Source organism: Dipteris shenzhenensis, chromosome 12 (assembly GCF_047967505.1).
Source record: "Dipteris shenzhenensis isolate YYH24624 ecotype China chromosome 12, Dip_SZ_1.0, whole genome shotgun sequence".
Taxonomy (NCBI): Eukaryota; Viridiplantae; Streptophyta; class Polypodiopsida; order Gleicheniales; family Dipteridaceae; genus Dipteris; species Dipteris shenzhenensis.
Genome location: NC_141607.1, coordinates 50233302 through 50255904, shown reverse-complemented (window position 1 = coordinate 50255904; position 22603 = coordinate 50233302). Strand labels below are relative to the sequence as shown.

At 41.7% G+C, this 22603-nt stretch overlaps 1 protein-coding gene across 1 annotated transcript; it reads right to left on the bottom strand.

The window, feature by feature from the left end:
• Window positions 1-20994: 20994 nt before the first annotated feature.
• On the bottom strand, window positions 20995-22087 carry LOC147896344 (uncharacterized). The gene is made up of 2 exons (XM_087382774.1): window positions 21670-22087; window positions 20995-21524 (listed from the first exon to the last, which is right to left on the bottom strand). Exons 1-2 carry the CDS (start codon window positions 21805-21807, stop codon window positions 21381-21383), a joined length of 282 nt encoding a protein of 93 aa, XP_087238900.1. The 5' UTR covers window positions 21808-22087; the 3' UTR covers window positions 20995-21380.
• Window positions 22088-22603: the final 516 nt, after the last annotated feature.

Sequence of the window (22603 nt, the reverse complement as noted above, 5' to 3'; positions counted from 1 at the left end):
AGAGCAACTACAATGGCTCATGGATCTGGCTGGGAGAGCTTCTTGTGCGAGCTGAAGATTACCTTGGGCTATAGATAAGTGGTGATCTCCGTGAGCAGGAGGCTGTGATCATTGCATGAAGGCCAATATCAGGTGACGGGGGTGCTACAGCAAGAGTATAAGCTATGGACTGTTGGCAGTGACACTTTTCTACAGCATAGGTTGGTGGTGGGAAATCCATTTGCATTATGGTGAGAGCTGGTCAGGAGCTTATGGATAGGGGTGGCAGCTCTACTACAGTAAGGCTTAGAGAACGACAGGCGACAGAAGGCAAGGTCAGGTGCTACTGTAGAGACCTTGGCTGTGGGAGCTTGGAGAAGCCGTGAAGGACTGTCATAGTGTGAGGAGGGATGGCAAGCTATGATACGGGAGCTTAGCACACCTCAACTTCCACGAATCCATTGGGAGCTTGTGGATGATGAGTTCTCACTGGAGAGACTGTAGTTGTGTCTAACTCCATGCATGGCTTGTAAGACGTAGTGCATCCATGAATGGGAGCTTCTTGAGAATCCTAACTGTGTAGCCTGGGAGTTGTAGATGCTGAGGAGACTATCAGAAGCACTTGTTGGAGAGCTTGGAGAGTGAAATTGCAACCAGAGGAGCTGAATTTGCACTGAGGAGCTCTCTCCTCCCTCTCTCTCCAATCATTAATCGTCCCTATAATAGCATGTGGCTTTTAAGGCTTAAGATTGTGGCATCCTAGCATAATCCAAGTTTGTGAAACTCACCATCATTCCAGCTCAATGGGTTGTAATGACGGCCACATGGCTACTTCTCATTGTGGTGTCAGGGCATAATCGACATTGGAATTAGCTCAAACACCACCTGTTTCACAATCCTCTACCCATTCTCTACCCATTTTCAATATTTACACTCTGCTTCCTCGTGACCACGCATCCTGATACTACTCTCTTGTCATTTTCTCCTCTTCATTCTCTCCCACCATTACTTTCTAAGTCTTTGGTTGCCTTCTAGCTTTGCATCACATTGCATTTCTCTCTTTCATCCCTTCTTATTTTCATGATCTGTGTTGGGTTATCATCCCTCTGCTCTCAATGCCATGTTGGATTACCATCCCTCTGCTCTCAAGATTGTCTGTATTCTCTGAGCTCCTCTAATAACCACTTTCTCTGAGCTCCCTCTGTCTTTGGTACCTTTTGTTGTGTTATCCAAAATGGCTACAGAAGAGGCTTCTATTGAATGGCTTATTGAAGGAGCGAATCTATCACACTCTATCCCACTCATGGAAGAAGGATTGTTAGTGCACATTTCCTTCAAAGCCTTCTTCCCCATGCACACAAGCTCATCTGCCTTAAGGCAATCATTGAAGGTGAAGCAACAATGAAGGTAAAGTTTTCATCTAAGTGGGATATTGATGGTCAAGAGCATTACGTACTAGATGCCTCCTTGACAAAAAGGTATGCTCTCATCCACAATACAATGATGGCAGCAAGTACTATTAGTGATCTTGAAGAGCCTGGTTCATCATCACGTTGTGTTGCTAGTAGAGTTTACTCCGAAGAGTTTGGCAAAGAAGGAAAGAAAACCTCTCAACCATCTCCTTACGTGGATCTTGAAGAGTTAAGTCCTATTGAGAAGCCTGGTATGTACCACAATTCTTATAAGTCGAGGACTAATGTTGACATTGAGATGATGCAGACTTCACACATTGACCTTGAAGACTCAAATGAGGACCATTCAAAAGATGAATGTAAGATTAGCAAAAGCATCATACCTTGGATCATGGAGAACAAGCAAGCCAATATACTCAAAATGCGGATTGCAAATATAAAGCAAAGGAAGCAAGTCGCTGAATTACCAAGGGTATACAATGGAAGTATGGTATTGGAATTTCCTCCAACTTTTGGAAACATCAATGGCATGAATGGCATGGAGCAAAAATTTGATGGCCACATATGGACTAAACCATCAACCACCAACATGGCTATCTCATGTACAGTAAGGCTTAGCTACTGTGTTGGCTTATTAGAATGCCATAGGATTACTTGCCCTTATTTTTCAAACAATAAGAAGTTTAACACATCCTTTTTTAGAGGCTACCTACAAAAGAAGATTGCTCTTGGACTCTTGACTGAAGAGGAGAGGAACAAGATTGTTTGTCACTATTGTCGTAAGCCTGCTTATTGCATTGATACTTGTAATTGCATAGTATATTATGTAATGCCATTTGATGAAACAATGACTAGATTGATGGTCCATGTTGGTGAACATCAGCACCCCGTGCAGCGAGGAACATCTAAGGCAATGATAGAGAAAACAAAGAAGCTTGTTGCAGATGTTTTGAAGGTGGATAAAAATGATGGACCATGCAAAGCTCAAATGAGTGTTACCAAAGAGCTCTTGAATTCATCATTGATGAGAGGAGACAATAATGAAGGGGCAAGTGTGGGAGATATAGAGTTGACCAACTTTCTTGAGCAATTGGTACCACTAGTTGAGAATCAACGGTATGTTTGTTTGTAGCTAAGTGATTTTTAGTTTACTTAAATTTAGAATGGTATAGAGACCTTCTAAATAGTTGACTTGTGATGTTACAGGTTCAAACGGATTGTTGCACAAGAGAAGAAGGCAAGGTTACCTATTGGGGAAGGTTATGACAGCCTTCTTTTACTAAAGAAAAGGTCTATGTATTCATTCTTCCATGGAAGTCGTTTTCCAGGGCAAGGCTTGCCAGATGAAAAATGTTTTGTTTTTAAAATGTCAACCAATGGTCCAGCATCTGGTGTGGATCTTGTCAATTGCATGAGAAGAGGAGGAAATGGTGATTTGAGGAATTCATGGGTACAATTTGATCACACCCATCGAGTGATTGGGTGGAGCACAATGGCATGTCATGTTTATGATCCTAAGTATAGCTTCCCTCCATCCTTATGTATCCATGTTGCTATCATCAAGAGAGTTGTGGTATAATATTTAATAATGTTGGCTTTGTCTACCAGTGTGCAGGAATTAATGACCATCGCCACATGTGAGATGAAAGATGAAGATGCTGCAAGCCAAATCCTATTTTGGGAGATGTTGAATGCCACAATGAAAGAATGTGGGTATCCCCCTGCAGATTTTCATGGTTTCATGTCTGATGAAGCTGGAGCAAATTGGATAGCTATGAGAACTATTTTCAATGGGGGTCCAAACAACATAATTGTTGGGAGAGAGCGCTCATGTCTCTTCCATTGGGAACAAAGCTTGCATAAGCACACAAGGAAATTCATCAAAGAGGATATGAGGAATAAGCATATCACCATGTGTGAGAATTGGAGATTATGTAAGACAAAGCAAGAAGCTACCAACCAAGCAAAGCTCATTCAGAAGTGGTGGCATGCAGGACATGTCCGTGAGGCCGACATTCCTTCAATGGACATATGGTTTAGTTGGTGGGATGTGCGGATTGCCCATTGGGGGAATCTCATGAGCGCAGTATGTATTTTGTAGATAAATGTAGTAAGCTAAATAAATGTAATAAGCCAATCTAATTACCTCCTTTTTTACCATAGGTAACAAAGAGTTGCTTGGAGGAGGCACACACTCCAAGGTCAAATCTAGCTAAAAGCATGCATGGTAGTTGGCTAGCAGGAGAAGGGTTTAAGACAAAGATACAATTATATGATTGTTGCATCTCGGACATGGCAAATGCCCTATTACAAAGTGCCAAACAATATGCATATATGATTGGAAGGCATGTTGGGGATGGTCCTAACTTGGAAGCCTTGATGCAAAGAGTGGCCTCAAGGAGTACACCTTCACCAGCACAAGTTGCACAAATGGTGCATGAAACAGTTGTAGGGACACCAATGTATGAAGAACCAAGACCATTACATGGGGATAAGGTAACAGTCCAAAGAAAGAGAAGCAAGTCATTAAGTATACATTTAGAAAACACCTCACATAAGCCAGGGTATGTGATGGAGACCAGAGATCGTAAGCAAAGAGGGCAACCGAGAAAAATTAGGTTCGAGACAGAAGGTGGAGATTGGCATTCAATAAAGCCGCAAGGTAATACCCAACCAGTGGATGTTAGGGCTTCCACAATGGAGCAAGGTGGAGTTCAAGGGGAGTCTACAAAAACATCATGGGAAAAACATGGCAATGTAGGGGAAGCTGAAGGAGCTCAGAATGAGACCATGCCCACAAGAGAACAAGCCCCAATGGCTCCACCTATGAGACAAGGAGGCCTTCCTAGTGGCCTCTCTATTGTTGAGGTGCCTATCCACCGTACCTTTTGGGCAATTCAAAGGACCTCCAAAAACTCTAAAGTGAAGTGTCTTGGATTCATAGATGGAAAGGTTAAGTGTAATCGATATATACAAAGCAGTTCACAAGGAGTGGTGGCACCCTGTTTCTACTCTGAACGATGGCATCCAGGGGTAAGAGGACCAAAAGCTGGATGTGGTTTTGTAATGATGATATAACTCATACATGGCACCTAGATCATAATATCATGCATGTTCTTGAACGTCCATCTGTGTGGAAGGTGGATATGGAAACAAACATCACAAGTGAGGAGATAGGCAATCTCATCAAGGCTGGTTTTAGACTGCAAATAGTGGATCAACCCCATGTAAATTGGAGGACACCAAATGTACTTCAAGGATCAGCACCGATGCCAACTAATTTTTGTGATGCACATGGAGGTCGGCATCCATACCAAGGAATTTAGCTCAACACACATTGGTAAGAACCACAAAATGGAGGCATGGCATATCTAAGGAGGCTGCAAAAAGAATAGCTAGTGCTCAATCTATGCACGCTGTTGTCATGGGAGAAATGACAGTGGAGCTTCTTCATCATAGTATTATCCATTTGAGAACAACAGGGTTTGACAAGGCTCGGATGTCTTACGATGTGCACATCAAGACTGAACCCATGTGTACATGTCCAGATTTTCAAAAAAGAGAGTTGGGTCAAAAACCTTACCTGGCATGCAAACATATCTATTACATCTTCATCCGTGTATTGGGATTGGATACAAATCAACACATGCTTATTCATCAACCAACCCTTTCCACTATGGATTTTTCATCAGTGCTTAGCCAACCTAGGATCAATCCATAGACCTAAATGCAAAATATAAACTTGGTTGGTGTTATGATAGCCCACTTTTTTATGTGACACTATTTTTTGCTCAAAATTTGTTGTGTTGAGACAACACAATGTTCTTAATGTGGAACATTTTACTAATTTCTTTGGCCTTTTCAAATAATAGAACTACATGAAAATTGGCATATGCTTACTTGAAGTTTCATTAAACCTTTGTTGCCTTAGCAACAATCCATAGACTTGAATGCATAATACATATTTGCTAGTATTGTGATGGCTCATTTTTATATATGATATCATTTGTTACTGACTTGCAATATAAATTACTTGGATTAATAGCTTTGTCTTTTTTAGTCCATAGAATTGCTAATTGCTTTGGTATTTCCTAGGATAAATCCATAGATACAAGATAAGTAATTACTTTGTTATTTTTTGATTAGTAGGTCTTTTTTTATGGGACTCTAAAAAAGCTCACAAAATTTGATAAATTTGAAAAAAAGCTCGCATTAAAAAGCTCACAATAAAATTTTCCCCAATTGAAAACTGCCTTTTTAAGCCGTTTTCATAAAGAAAAAACTCCAAAAGACATACTTAAGAAGCTTCAAAATATGAAGCAAAAACATATGTTAGTTGAAGACTATGCACAAATATTCAAAAATATGAACAGCAGGTTGACAAACAATCAACAACCCACCGATGAGCAATTGAGAGATTATTTTTGTAAAGGACTCAACAAGGAATTACGGACAACAGTAGCTGGCAGAGATCAGCTTAGAGGAGTAAATGATTTTAACAACATGGTTGATGCTGTACAAAGAGCAGAAAGAAGACTTGGCACAAAGTCAAGGTCTAAAAAACAAAAGAAGAAAAGGCATTTTGACTTTGATATAGATTTTGAAACTGAAACAGATACTGATGCAAAAGAAGAGGAAAGTGATGCAACAAAAGATGAAACATCATATGAAGAGAGTGAAGACGAAGAGACCTCCAAGAAAAAGAAAAGACAGAGCAAGAACAAAGAAAAATCAAAAGGCAAGAAGAAAATACACAAGCTCTCTAAATTAGACCAAATGACTAAGGAGTAACTAGAAATCTTAAAAACACCCCCACCTCCACCCAAAATTACTTGTGCATTTTGTGGCAAGGACAATCATGAGAAAAAAAGATGCTAGTATTATCCAAATTACCGGGGTAGAGTTCCTCCTCACGTACAAAACTCAAACAACCAAGCTCCACCCATGGGAGCTAATCAGATTGCTATAGGGAGGCAAGGACAACAAAGATTCAACAATCCACAACCAAGAAGACCCAATCAACAGAATTGGGGAAATCAATAAGGACAAAACCATGCACATACTGTGGCATGGAAGGACACAGACAAGGTCCTCAGTGTGAACTTTGGTGCAAGCACCAAGGGAAAAGAGGAATCCCCATCATCAACTATAATGCAAGTGGTAATCAAAATCAGCAATAGCAGCCACCACCAGGCATTAATATGGTGTACTTGGATCCTATAGATGAGGAGTACAATAAACAAACTCAAAGAAATCAGGGTAATATACAAGCACTGGCAGTGACCAGATCTAAAGGTAATATACAAGCACTGGCAATGACCAGATCTAAGGGTAATATACAAGCACTGGCAGTGACCATATCTAAAGGTACAAATCCCATGCCCGACCTTGGAGATGCACCAAGAATGGCATCAAAGACAATGAACTAGCCTAATCAAGCATAGGTCAGAAATTAAGCTCTACAGCAAGTACTTGAGAATAATGCAGCATCAGAGGCATGAAGATCACCACTCCAAAACAAGGATAAGGCTCAGCTCGACCTCGAACAACTTCAAACACAGTCCGACAGTCTTTCGACAAAAACCGACCGACATCAAGCTATAGCTAGTCAACTTCAGCATGGCAAAATACAACAACTTAACAGAGTTTCAGACACACAAACAAGGGAACAAGCTTCCTCCAATCAGAGATCCAAAAGATAAATAAGATTTACTGGCTGGAACCAACTCAATGCAGCAGAGTAGCAAAATAGTGGTGACAAAGTCAAGTTGACTGAAATCAAAGAGGAACAGACATTTCCAATATTAGACACCACAATCAAAAACAAAAGTCAGATACAAGGAAAGGACAATCATGAACATGAAGATCCGACACTCTTCTTTAAAGAGCTTTTGGATTCCAAAGTTCAAACTTCTGAATCTTGTTCCAGCTTTTAAGCATCAATTATGTCAGAATTTGCATTTTAGCGGCACTCCCCTATCCACAAATCACCCATAGAGTGATGATGAAGAGGAAACCCTCGACATCTACACGTCCAGTATTAAAGATGTGGACTATCAAGTCCCACTCATAGATGTGGATTATAAAAGGCAAAGGATCCTCGAGGTACTAGTTGATGAAGGATCAGGAGTGAACATCCTCGCTGAGGGTCTGTTTAAAAACTTTTGTGGCAATGAACTTGCACCAGCACCATTTCAGATCAGAGTGGCTGACCAAAGGAGGATACAACCTCTTGGAATACTACGAGGACAAGAAAATACTATTATGGGACTCTCCTTCATAGTTACATTTGTGGTACTCAAGATGGAGGAAAGAGATTGTGCATATTCTATGTTATTGGGGAGGCCATGGTTAAGAGCTTCCAAAGTAAAACAAGACTAGGGTTCAAAACGAGTTACAATCAGGAAAGGCAAAAAGAAGTTTAAAATCAATCTCTCTTCAAGGAGAAGCTTCCCAAAACAAGCTCAGCCCACTTTAAGCAGAGGGCATTAATATGATAGCAAAATTTGAGGACGATGAGGAGGAATTTTTCCTTAGGAGAAATCCTATGGTTTTCCCCATATTTGAAGCATGCTCAAATCCACAAATAGAGCCATCCAACCTACATCCAACCATGGTGGAACCGAACACGGTCAGAAAACCGTCGGAAGTAGATTCTATCAATAGTAGCATTACAAGTGACAATCATGCCCAACCAAATGACCCACTACATGAGGATACTCAAAAATCAACTGCACGGGCCATTCTCGAAGCTGAAGCTCAATTTGAAGAGCATATGCAAAAGAGTGCAAGAGTCCAATAAGATGAATTAGAGGAGATGAACCTTGGAGACCCCCACAACCCCAAGACAAATTTGGTAAGTGTAGGTCTCCCTCCACCTTTCAAAATGGCTTTAAAAGACTTATTGACAGAGTATAAGGACGTCTTTGCTTGGCATTATACTAATATGAAAGGAGTAGACCCTAAGTTCTGTCAACACAAAATCAACCTAAAGCAAGATGTTGTGCCAGTGATACAGGGAAGGTATAGAATGAATCCCAACTATGTAAAACAAGTTAAAGAGGACATTGATAAGCTATTGAGAGTTGGTTTTATTTATCCTCTCACACATGTTACATGGGTTTCACCTATTGTTATTGTGCCCCAAAAGAATGGAAAACTTAGAATATGTGTGGATTATAGAAAGCTCAATGCTGCCACGATTACTGATCCTTTTCCTCTACCATTTTGTGATTCTTTACTAGATGCTGTAGCCGGGCATGAAATCTATAGTTTTCTTGATGGTTTCAATGGGTACAACCAGATAAGAATAGTGCCAAAAGATAAAGACAAGACAGCATTTGTCACTGAATGGGGAGTATTTGCTTCTAATGTTATGACATTTGGTCTTAAGAATGCTCCTCCAACATTTTCAAAATACATTTAAGAGGTATTTGCTGAGTACCTAACATCTTTCATGAAAGCTTTCCTTGATGATTTTTCAATATTTGGGAAAAAAGTGGAGCATCTACAACACTTGAGTTTATGCTTTGCCAATTGTAGAATGGTTGGTCTAAGCTTAAACCCAGCCAAAGGTACATTTGCTAGTGTTAGTGGAGGAATTCTACTAGGGCACATTATTTCACAAGATGGAATGGAAATAGATCCAAACAAAGTTTCAGCCATTCAACATGCCAAACCACCCAAAAACATCAAGTAGCTTCAAAGATTTATAGGCCAAATTGAATGGCACTGCAGATTTCTTAGATACCTTGCTGACATCTGCTATCCTCTCACAAAGCTCACACAGGAAACAAAGCCATACATCTGGGGTGATGCACAGTAATATGCTTTTAATAACCTAAAGAAGATGTTGATGATAGCTCCTATACTACAACCCCCTGATTGGACCCTTCCATTTGAGGTTTTTGTTGATGCTTCTGATGAAGCAGTAGGTGCAATACTTATGTAGTAAAAAACACCAAAGTGGTTTAGACCAGTTTACTATGCCAACAGACTCTTAACTAAGGATGAGAGAAACTATGTAGTCACAGAAACACAAGCACTTGGAATGATCTATGCATTGCACAAATTCAAACATTATTTATTGGGCAACAAGGTGCATTTTCATGTGGATCATCAAGATCTCATTTATTTAGTGAATAAACTGCAATTAACAGGAAGATTGGCCAGATGGATGCTTTTGTTGCAGGAATTTGACTATAGCATTGTGCATCAGCCTGGAAAGCAACATGCCATTGCTGATTACTTGAGCAAGTTACTATCAAGAGAAGCTCCAACAGGCATACTAGATGAACTTCTTGATGCATGTATTTTTATGATAAGAATTGAAGAACCACCAAGTTGGTATGATAAGATGTTGTTGTTTCTTACTAATGGTTTGATCCCTGAAACATTATCTAAGGATCAGAGAAAGAAACTTGTTTTACATAGCAGACCTTTCCTAGTCATTGCTGGTGTTTTGTATAGAAGAGGAATTGACCAAGTAATCAGAATATGTGTCCAAGATCATAATCCAATCAATGATGCAAGTACGTCAAACTTAAACAAAGCACCCACAAGGGTCCAACAACCATCCGACGAGGAAAGATCCGACTCTGACTCCGATCCACCCGACACGTTCGACATCACTCACCCCATTCGACCTTAGTGTAACTCACATTTGACTCCGACATCTACTTTCGCTCTGCTTCATGCATAAGGGAACACTCTGCCTCCAACCCGATGAACTTTTTACCATCCGACACTGCTTCGGCATACTAAAGAGTTTTTGACAATGCTCCAACCCTGCTCACCCTGCTCCAGCAACAAGGGAATCTGTCTCATGCATACTCAATCCTCCGTATTGATAGGACAACCCACCGACGTACATGGTATGAATTAGAACATTGTTGACAAGCGTGCTCACTTGCATGAGGCTCACACCTCCATATTAGCAGTTCTCCCTGACCTCTTCCCAATGAACTCCATCATCAAAATACATCACACAGTGCTAAACAAAAGCTGATAAAAGCAGTCCCTCACACAAGCCGAAATCCACTGCCAATTCATTGCATGCGCCACTAACGAACCATCCCTTTTAACACAAGATTGACATAAGCTTTTCCCACGAGCCCCCTCTCCATATGGCGCCCAAACGCGGTCACTGCCTCACATTTCCTAGCACATCTGAAGAGCCCCAACCCAACCTCCAACTCTTGAGCATAGCAGCGCTACTTGATGCAAGCATGGTTCCTAAGAGATCTTGATGAACCACCCCTTCCACTGCAAGAAAAGCCAATGCTCATAGCAAGCTTCGCCAATTTTAAGGTGTCATGATTGGACTTGTTAAAGCATCAAAATGGTTGAAAAAGATTGGCTTATTGCAGTATGCAAGTCTACCTTGGGCATCATGGAAAGCTATCCCGCAAGCTCTCACACAGTACAAAAGTTTCCAACGCAATGGAGGTATGCTCGTTGGCAATATCATGCTTTCCCTTGAGATTATTGCACAGGTTTTTCAACTTCCAATCATAAATGAGGAAGTTATCTACAAAAAAGATGTCGACTCTAACATGCAGAAGGAGCTCTCAGCCCCCTGGAGACACAAAAGAACTACTTTTTCATCAACAATGTCCAAGATTTGAGGAGACGATAGCAATTCGTGTGGTATCTTGAGCAGATGCAGTTGCTTCTCAAGACCAACACTATAAGCAAAGACTCCTATGCTACCCAAGAAGATCAAGTTAAATATTTGATCGAAGTCTGTGCTTCAAAAGCCAGAGAGCTGGAGCAAACCGGAGCATAACATTGCTAGTATTCTGCTGACAACACCTCCCAGGAGCTCTTTCGAACAATTCGCCATGTTCACAGCATGGCCCGACTTGCTGACATCACCAACATAGAAGCAGAAGTTTTCGACTACAGAAGGATTATAGGCAAGCAAAGAACCAAAACATGCACTGATAGTTTTACAAAACTATGTTGATGAACAAAGGACAATTCAGTTGCAACTAAGGCAGGAAGTACAAGAATTAACAGAAGACAAGAAGGCTCGGCATGAATACATGCTAAAGCAAGCCAACATGCAAAAAAAGCTACATGCCACACAGTTGGAGCTCGAGGAGGTCAAGAGAGAATATGCACAGTATAGAACAATGCAGGAGAAATAAGTCTCCAAACTCACTGCATAGGTGAGAGTCCAAAAAGAATACTTACCTACTGTCACAACATGGTTGGAAGAAATTAAGGCCGAGTTTTTTCTATAGTTGGATTGAATGGGTGAAGCCCATTTTGACTTAAATATGGAAATCTGTTAAGGAACGAATCAATGCTTTAGAAGGGGTTGACTAGAAACTTAGGGAAATGGCAGATGAGGTTGATGGTATTTTCTTAAGTTCCTCTAATCTCACAGATATAAAGACACAACTGGTCAAAACATCTCAAGACGTCTGGTCCAATCTTAAGAAATGCTTTTCTGTTATTGCAGAGCGACCATACAAGGCATTTGCATCTGCTACTTATGCCTATGAGATTATGGCATAGGAATTAGAAACCCTTAAAGTTACAACACAGAATGCTAAACTGAATCAGTTGTCATTGGATGGTGACACAAATATTTTTGAGTTGACAACAGAGCTTGGGAAACTAGATGAAACAGAGCAAGGCTAGTTTACACAGTTGTCCGCCGAGCATGCTTCCTTCAAAAATGACAAATATCAGGATACAGAATTCATTGCTATTCCCAACCATGCCTTAGCCCCTACTGCAGATTTTGAAGAGGCAGAGACAAAAATTGAGGAGAAACGAGAGTTGCATGACTCCTGTAGAGAAGACATAGAGGAAGCGGACCCAATTGCTACCAAGGCAGCACTAATCGATCTAAACTCAATACATACTATCAAGGTCCAATTGATGGACTATTTCCAATAAGGGTTTGAGTCTTCCACTTTTTGCAAAAAGTTTTACCACCGGGAGTGCCAGGTGTTGAGGGTGACCTCTCCATCCACGTGGACTTCACCCAAGGAGGGTTAGAACACCCCCAGTAAAGGGAAGTTACATTAGGGAGTAGTCGATAATTTTGTAACTGTAAGGATAGTTATAAATGTCCCTACCAGCCAATAGTAGTGGCCTTATCCACCACATCATTTGAACTATTTTTGTTTCTGACTGTTACCTAACTGAAGTCGGATGATGTTATAAGCTGATCTTCACCTCTTGTATGGGTGTTGTTGTTGTGATCTACTGGAATACAATCTATTAGTTCTTTGCATGTTTTGAGTTATCTTTTCATCTTTCCAACGTTAGTCAGACATAAGTCTGACCCTGGCACTACCATTTCCAAGTGTGGATATGTGTAGGCGTTTTCCAACCTTCTTGAAGACACCATCAACACATCCAATGGATTTCTTGCACAGCTGAACCCAACATTCATCTTCTGAAGCAAATGCAAGTTTGAATGGACAAACATTACACATCATCATTTACCTTTTGTGTCCCAGGTTTGTTCCTCTTCTTTGATGCACTGTGCTTGTCACAAAGCCATATTTTATCCCCTAAAATAAAGATTGGTCAAAGGTTATTGACTTTGGTCAAAGAGTATTGACTTCGGTCAAAGTGATTTGACTTCTGTCAACAGAAAGTTTTTATCTTTTTGATTGTGTTTACTTAGTTGGGTTGTGGGGACGCCCACAAAGGACTAGGATTGGTCTAGAGAATTAGAATGCATGCATTGGCTAACCATCAACGGGTGAAAATGTGCTTGGTGTTTTATTTGTATCAGGTGCATGGAGTGGGCTAAACCCCTATAGTTTAAGGGGAAATGGCATGCAAATTGGATGCCAAAGGGAGCCACACATTCAAGATTGTTATTTTAGCAAGATTTTCTAGGATTGGAATTCTAAACACCTCTACTAGTCTAGAGGACAGACTTTGGAAGGCACTTGCTCTATTGTATCTGCAAATTGATCTAGCTTCCTCTTTGCGCTCTACGTGAGCTGAACTTTGTAACAAACTCTTGACTTCTGGAATACAAACCTTTGCAGGAGGGGGGCTTATTAATAGGCCCTAGTGTGTTGGCTTTCTACTCCTTCTTTCGCCCTTTCAGTTCTCCTAGCTCCCCAGAAGCAATTCGTTGCAATTCCTTCTCAGAAGAAGTGATCACATACATGTTTCTCTTGTTTTTTTGCAATTCAAATTCTTTGCTAGTGTGTATCTGCTACAAATTGGACCAGGCTACTTCTAGTTGTGTTCAACTACTCCGATCTTCTGTCATTTGCCAATTTGTGTCTGAGAACACCTTGCAGGCAAATCACAATCCAAAAGAGCAGCTAGACACAGGCAAGGTCCCAAGCACAAGAAATGAAGGAGTCAACCTTCAGCAGTTAGAGTTTATCGTCGACTTCTTCTTCCTCTTTGAACTCTTCATGAGGGCCGAGGCAAGTGTTGAGGCAAAAGTAGAAAGTAATCCAAGGCTGAGAAATTCAACGAGGGAACAAAATGTGTCCGCTTTGTCATGTATGATGGGACATACAGATAGATTGAAAGGCTATGCAGTTTAAACATCAGTTTGGCGTGGCCTTTGTTACAAAGAACTATTAGGAGTCAAAAAATCTCCGGATGGTGAGTTTGCACCTTACAGGTAGAGCTCGCGCATGGTGGAGTACCAAACTATTAGATTGAACTGCTACCAAGACCTGGGACAAATTCAAAAACTATTTTTATGAGCAATTTCTCACAAAGCAATTTTTTGTAGAGGAGCTCCACATTGCATGCTATGGCCTTCACATGAAGGAGTGACAAAGGTGGAGTCCTTTAATCAAAGGTTTTGGGATGCATTTTTGTAAGTCTCCTGTGTCCAGATATTTCAGCAAAAAGCTAGCTATCAGTCGCGGATTGCTACGAGTTGTTGTGAATGCGATGAAGGATTCATTGCTTTGGGACCTCATGCATATACAACAAAAGTTGCATTTATGTTGAATATGAAGGACTCGCCTTTGTATTAGTAGGAGAAGATCAATGTCCTAGAAAAGATCAAGTATGTGCTAGAACAGAATTATTTCCAATCATCCCAATTCGAAAAGAAAGGGTTTTAGCATTAGAAGCCGAGGGGAAACTGGAACTAGAACTAGAACCAGAGGCCCTATAAAAGAAGAGCTTGCTTTACACTTGAACAAATTGAGACCTTTCAATAGGAAGGGAGATGTTTCCAATACAAAAAAGAAGGGCATGCGGCTACCCAGTGCCCTAAAAGGCTTCTGGTCTGAGGGAGCAAAAAAGACACAAGAACCACTGAGGCCTATGGCGAGAGGTATCCAAGATGTTTTGGGAAGAGTAGTTGATCCAGATGCCAGATAACTTAAATTACTCTCATAGGGCAAAATGAGAGACCATAATGCCTGGATTCTTTTTTACCTAGGGACTACAGACAATTAATATCTCAATCCCTTACTTGAATGCCCATGCACATTGCTCTGTCCCCTATTAGCTCGCCTTATCAGCAACTACGAAACTAAGGCTTGTGACCTGTCCCACTTAGGTGATGTAGACTCCGCAGGTGGAGGAGGAAATTCACTTATGGTGACCCTATTGGGGTGTTCCCGATGAAGAAACTATCTGCTCAATCTCGGATGTTCGACGAGCTAGCCCCATCTGCTGCCTCCTTAGTTGGGGAGTGAGAGGGTGCATGTGGCTCCACCTCAATGCTTGTGATTCTCCTATCAACGGCAACTGAGCGAGCGTCTCCAAAGGTACCTCTTCTCTCCGCCCTCCATCTTGGTCCTACAGCAAATAAGGGTCTGTGAATGATAGCATTGGCCTTTGTCTTGCAACATGGCTTTGTCTTGTTGCTCTTCTTTTTGCATTTTTGTTTCTCTTTTTCTTGTTCTAGACTAGGATCCAAGCCATCCTTAGAGGAACTATGAATGTGACGCTTGCGCTATTGGTGGTGGAGGATAGTTGGCCTCTTATTGTTGCCCTGACTCACCCCCTTTCCCTTCCCTGTGTGATGACTAGTGAGAATCTCAAGCATGCCTTCTACAGATTGCCAAGCCTCCTACAACGATGACACTATCCTAGTAGCACTACAATCTCAACTCGCTGAAGTATCAATCCTCCAGCGAGGGTCTTGAAAGTAATGCTAAAGGGTTGGGTAGAGGGGTCCATGATGACCAATCAAACAATGTACTTGCTTCTTCTAGATGAATTGATATGCCTAATGTACTCAAAGTGCATGATGTCTTTTGTCCAGCAAAGTTCGCATGTTCTCATTCCCTTAAAATGACCCTCCACTTGCCTCATCATCTCCATTTTACATATTTGGTGTGTCTTGGAGATTATCTGATCTAAATTTGTTTTGCAAGCTCTCTAATGGCCACATGTAGGGTTTTGACTTGTGAGATTTGAGCCATCTACTAGCTGCAGAGCCTACTCCTCCTATTGAGGCCATGGTAGCTGCTCCTGCTCCAATAATTTTGCGCCTTCCAACATTGGTGTCTGTCCACGATACCATGATGCGCCCTAACTGGTCGGCTCACCCTAACCATCTTTCGACAAGGCCCATACCTCATTATAGACCTCCCCCCCACTAGATAGGATGAAATGAAAATGACTGAACCACGTCTGCAGAATGTCAGTACGGAGCAGCTACTTTAGAGCCAAAGTGATGCGAAGAAAATACTATGTATTATCAGGAGAATGGTCACTGTTCTGACATGAAATGCATAAAACCCGATGATAAGAGAAAGGTAATTTCATAAATACCATCTCGAATGGTAGAAATTGCTTCTTAATATCCCCCAAGGAGACATCCATTTGACCTCTACACGTGCAAGTCCTTGTGTCTATTACTTTGAATGGAAGTCAGATTGCATTTGTTTTGTTGGCTAGATTGGCATAGCAATTATCCCTCTAAAGGTAGATAATATGCTTTCACTAGTAGCCTGGGTAGGAAGTGTATAGCTAGATGATCATGCTACCTTTATCGATATGTATAGTTCTGATATTTGAAGTGCTTCCTCTCTATACATAAATGCATAGAGAGAGTTGGTATTTGAATTTTTGATTGTGAGATCTCAAGACTTTCTTTTTTCCCTGCATAATGGTTGGTCAAAGTTTCTTTAATATGGTGTCAAAACAAATTGTTTGATGAGCTCTAGTGTCTTGGAGATTAACAAAATTCCCTACTCCAAATTAAACGGTGTGTTGACCTTGTGAAGGAGGAAGGAGCAATGACATTTAGGTGTGTTGACTTCTAGTGAGTGCAACAATGGGACAAATAACTTCACGTCATCTACGCCCTATCGTGGAATCCAGCTCACTCATTCTAGTGAGTGCAATAATGATACAAACAACTTCAAGTCATTTGTACTCCAATATGGGATCCACTTCACTCATTCCAAATTTGGTGAGTCTAGGAAGCTAGATGAAACCCATTTTCTAAATGAAAAGAGAAATCTTGGAGATGACAAAAGACATGAAGTCAAAACCTATCTATGTGTTGGATGCCATGGGGAAGATCTTAGTTCCAGCAGGTTCAGATAAGGTGGAGTGGAATTGAGGAATGGAGTCACTCTTTCCATGATATTTAGGATGATTGTGGATTCATTAATATCTCAGAGCCAGCTAGTGAATACAACACAACAAGCATGGAAAATCTTTCAACACCTATATGAAACCAAGAATACTAGGAGAAACATCATGCACCAAAATCAATTGTTCAACATGAAGACAGAGCTAAGAAGAGGGAGAGTCTCAGCCCATGACTTCCTTGTGAAGGTGAACATCTTAGGGATCAACTTACAGTAGTTGGTCACAAGGTGGATAGCAATCACTTAGGCATGCTTCTAGTTAAGAAGCTTTCAAGGAGCTAGCAAGGTTTGGTGTTGACTCTCACCACCAAAGAATAGACAAGGCCAACCAAGTTCAAGGTATTAGACTCATTGTTGCTTCAAGAAGCAGACTAAATAAAGTTAAACAATGGAAGTGAGATGGTGACGAGAAGGCTCTCATAGCCAAAGGCAAGATTGGAACGGGGAATACTGTTGAAAAACAAGGATGTCAAGAATGATGGCAGGGACTCTTCTGATGGTGAAAAGAAGAAGGAGATGAAGAATCAAAAGAAGTGCTTTTATTTCGACATTCTTGGACATTTTGCAAAAGATCATAGTAAGAAGAAGGCCAACCAAGCAAAGAAGGAGGACCAATCCACCATGGCATCCCCTTATGTGGTAGGTAAAGAATTCTTCTTAGTAACGATGGCATGTCCCATTCAGATAAAGTATGTAGACATTGGGTTAATGGGATCCATAGCATACATAAAACATTGGTGCATAGATTCAAACTTTGTGGTGGAGGATGGAGAATGTTGCTTTGTCTCATGGGATTTGAGGACTTGTCTATGTAGAAATGGAGGAGCACACCAAGAGATAGAGCTTGATGAGTAAGAGCTCACCGGGGGAAGGATGACTACAAGGTTACACAAAGGCACGAAATGCCATGGTACCTGTGGGAGACACCTGCCTTGCTCCAATGGCAAGCATCACCAAATTGAAATTCCTATGTATGGGTATTCATTATGTTTTTTGCAGATTTTTGTAGATTGCCTTAGGACCAATGTATACAGACTAGAGGGTGAATTCCTCCATTTGGAGAGGGATCTTTCAATGTGGAGGCTTTTGATGCCTACTACAAGGTTACTTTTGATATTAATGACAAAGACTTTGACAAGTTCAAGATTCTAGTCAATGGTGGTGATCTCCACGCACTTGATATTAAATATTAACGATAAATAGTTTGACAAATTCAAGCTACTAATCAATGGAGGTGATCACAAGACTTCTCCAGGCTAGCCCAATTGCATGATGCTGGAAATACTAGATGATGATCATGTCAAAGCCTATATGCTAGAGACGTGGAATGTTGAAGCCTAAAGAAAGATTATAAAGCTAGTGGACTTAGAGCAATGGGTGATAGAGTCATTCCAAGGGTCGTTGGAGGAAGTTCTACTAATGGACCATCCTTAACGTCCACAAGGATGGGTGACACTCACTTTAGACTTGGCTAGAGGGACTTCTATTAGAGGGCTGGAAGGACTCACTCTAGAGTTGGCTGGAGGGATTCCTACAAGTGGGGATCAACGTGGGCCATCCACAAGTTCTTGTTGTGAAGAAACTCAAGACCCAGATGCGAATGGTGCCAATTTTATGTACATTGAAGCAAACCCAATGTCTTTGATCTATTCTTATCTTCTAAGGGGGATGACTAGATGGATCTATTGATGCCTTGGGATACTAAAGACTCTACAGTGTTTGTAAATTGGACTAGTAAGAGTATGGTGTTGTAAACTAGATCCGATTATTTGTGAACTATGTAGAGAAGTTCTTAGAGAAACTAGAGGTGCAAGTTATTGGACTAGATAATGAAGATATCATTAGGCTTGTTCTTGAGAATTTCTACAAAGGAGTGATGGAGAGATTCTTTGATAGGCCACAGTGTTCTTTGATAGCATCTATTCTAATGGGTCTCCTAATTCAAAAACTAAATATATTTTTACCCAAGCATCGAATTTACATGCAATTTTTTGCATCAAGTTTGTAATTTTGAGTTTTAATCGATTCAGCACTCGCCATTCGCATTAGATCTACAGAGATTGAGAAAAATTATACATAAAATCCATTTCACCTCGGATTATATTTTTTTAGGCACAAGGCTATGTTGCGAGGGGTATTTTATACACATCTAATTATTCTAGAAGGGAGAGCGCATCTTTTGCACGGACAATTTTTCCAGCATTGGGAGTCACATCAAACAGTGCTGTGCAAAGAAGACAAGGCTCTCCTATACTCGAGTTGAAAGGTAAAGGATGCATGAGCTTCAGTACAATAAACTGAGCGATCCCTCATATGGGAATTCTTTGTGGGAGTACAGCTGCATTCTAGAGGTTCTTTTCTAAGTGGAGGTTTCTGATTCACTGCTGGTGCAGGCGAATTCACAACTACGCGAGCGGAGAAATAAAGCCTTAGAGGGCTATGGCAGTGGAAGGCGAAGAGGACGGAGGAGGATTGGAAGGAGAAGCATAGATTGCAAAACAAAGGGGGGAGGGTCGCAGCGAGGATTAGGAGTGGAGGGTATGGCTATAGCAGTGGAATAGGGAGGGCATCTCTTTATATGCGCTCAGGGCGGTACAGAGAAATCCAGAAGGGGATGAAGCGACAACACATGGCACAACATATCTACCTCCGATTTATCCCTTCCCCCCCCCTCCCCCCCAACAATACATTGTCCTTCTTGGTGTTGACTTGGGGTACGCACAAGAGACGCCCTGATTAGGAGATTGGGTATTGACAGTATGCTCAATATGTGAGCTGGCTATGGGACTATGTACAAGTCCAAATAAGGGCCCATCGATAGGGCCGAAGGCCTACATGACAACATGTAGATCTAGTTAGTAGATCCAATAGAAGGTCTTTGACAAAGAAGCAAGAAGTTAGTCAACAATAATTTAGCAAAAGGATGTAGTTGGAGGTGATAGGATATAATTAAGTAGATGTCGGAATAGAGGGACTAAAGGCTAGAACAAGGCCTACAAAAGGAAATAGGTGCGTGGCACCTACAGAGGATCTTATATAGGCCCCAGATTTGGATCTATAGGTCAGTAACAAAGGCATAACTAGGCCCGCCTAGTCTCTAGCTAGTTGACTTAGTCACAGATGAGATAGCCAACCTATTGCTTGCAAGTTTGAGGGATACAAAGCCTATAAAAGGGTCCCATTGTAGGGCACTCAAATATTTAAGAGTCCCAACCTAACAATTGTTAGCCAAATGATGGCTAACAATCCCGAATGATGGCCAACAATTGCATGTATGTAATCTTTCCCAAACTAACTTGGTGTAAACGTAGTCTTGAGAAGTATGTATACATCTTACCTTGAGTTGGTCAAATGAATTGGACTAACGTTGAAAGAGGTTTGAATTCACATTAAATTGAAGAACATTGGGTTACAAGCAAGTGGATAGGATGGGAAGAGGTACATAATCCACATAGTGGGTATCTAAAGTAAGAATTAGGTAACCGACTTAGATCACGAGCTAAGCATTTATATAACTTACACTTACAATGGTCACACCCATTGTCCTTACGTATGTATCTTTAAATGGTGGGCTTCATGCTTGTGGTACTACATTCTTAAGAGATGCAATGTGTAGCAAGGTAGAGTGATTCTTATTCTCAAGTGGAGATTGTGAAGAAATTTGATGTCATGTGGGAATTTTACTTTCATTATAGTAGAGAGAGTCGTTCTAAATATTAGAGAGAAATCCCCTCTCATTATGTGTGTGTGTGTGTGTGTGTGTGTGTGTGTGTGTGAGAGAGAGAGAGAGAGAGAGAGAGAGAGAGAGAAACTTATCCATAAATGAAGTTTTGGTTTGGGGAAGGAGAGAGAGAGAGAGAGAGAGAGAGATCCCTATAACGTTTTCCTAACGAGATCCCTATAAGGTTTAGTCGATTGAAGCTTGGAATGTTTTAACACAGTTCTTCTTGCGTTCAAAAATCAGAGACTAGTTGCCCTGTCTAACATGCTCCCCTGTTAATGCTTATTACGGATTGCAGAGTACACATAATATTGGACTAATGGCACATACTCAATTACATCTCCCACCTCCATCCGTTACATGAGATTCGCGCTGCAGGGTCCAGTTATATTGAACAGCCCCAGGAGAACATGGGAGGATATGGACAGAACAAACGCATCCTCAGGATGAAAAATGAAAGAAACAGCTGCAGATTACAAGAGAATGGGTTGGGCGCAGTCAATGTAACATCACGCCTCCAACCCAACAAGGTGAAGTATGCTTCAAAATCGTGTGTAAATCTCATCAGACAAGCGAGAGCCCCGGGCGTTGTCGTCTTCAGAAAGCCGAGTAGAGGAGATGAGCGTTACTGAGCTTTACAGACGTTATCCAGGGATGGGCATAGTTTAACGGAGGAGCGGAAGCAAATGGAAGCGCTTTGGGTCACACAGGAGCGGCCTTGAAGAGCAGAAATGCAAGCCTTTCGAGGGCGAAGTAGATGAAGTTGCCGCGGGTGTGGGTAACAAACGAACCAAAATTCGTTCCCACAACGCATTGCCACACCGGCCCGTAGCATTTGTCGAATTCCTGCATCACAATTCAACATGTAGTTTCAGAGAAAGCGCGAGCGTCTACAGAACTCGAAATCCATGGCGTTACGTAAACTGCATCTGAGATCTCGATTCTACATCCTCTTATGCATTTCAATCCCGTCTTCTTCCTCAGTGCTCACCTTCTTCATGAACTCCGCAATGCTTTCGCAGTCGCTCACATCGTGCATATCCAACGCCCTTGACGCGCAACTCATTGCGTGCCCTTGCATCAACACCGGCATGTCGGACTCCCCAAGAGCGGCCTTCCCTTCCAACATCTCGCTGCAAACACCGGAACTGTGTTGGCAGTGTGCAGAGCACAGAAGAGGGACGCTGATGGAACTACGGCGGGTTTCGAAGCGCGGAACCAGTTTCTACTCTCGGCAGACTGAGATGAGCAAGAGGAGCGCGGTTCTAAAATAGGCAGTGGGACGATCGTCGTCGCCATAGTCGGATACCCCACAAAGGGGCCTGCAAGCCGGGTTCGCCATGGCCACAAGTGTCAATCTCATACAGGCTAAGCGGAGCTCTCCACCACAATTTTGCCACAGAGCCGAGTTGCAGGCTGCGCCACAACCACAAATTTCACTCCCTTGGATCATTCCCTTCTAGCTTGCCCTCAATTATTTGTCTGTGAAGTCTGGACTAAATATTTGTCTGTGAAGCCTGGACAGTGTCTTTAGAATCTTTCAGCTCGTGTTGCTCTCAAAGTGCACACCTCTCTTTTGATCTCCAAATCTGATCTACCCATTCCAAAGACCGCTCTTTTCATTAGTCCATTTCCTCCCCGCTTTTCCACCACATCTGCTTTTCAAACGACTCTGTCGTAAAGCTTCAATCATTCGTCTTGGACCCTGCAGAATCACGGCCTCCAGAGGCTTCCTGGGTTCATCGCTGGACCCCCTCAAATCTTGCAGGGACCCAGCATCACCACCGTTCAACGAATCACAAAATCTGTTATTATGTTCCATAAACTGTTGATTTTCACAACAGAATGGTCTAATGTTACCGTTCGCGGGAACTGACATGGACGTTCCGACTTCCAACTTCCACTGTCACCGCGCCTAGACACTC

What these genes read in the sequence shown, in the direction of transcription:
- LOC147896344 (XM_087382774.1), bottom strand. Translation starts at nt 21,807, where the DNA reads ATGTTGGAAGGGAAGGCCGCTCTTGGGGAGTCCGACATGCCGGTGTTG. An exon ending in TTGCGGAGTTCATGAAGAAG is followed by an intron (nt 21,525 to 21,669) that starts GTGAGCACTGAG and finishes ATTGTGATGCAG; the next exon opens with GAATTCGACAAATGCTACGG.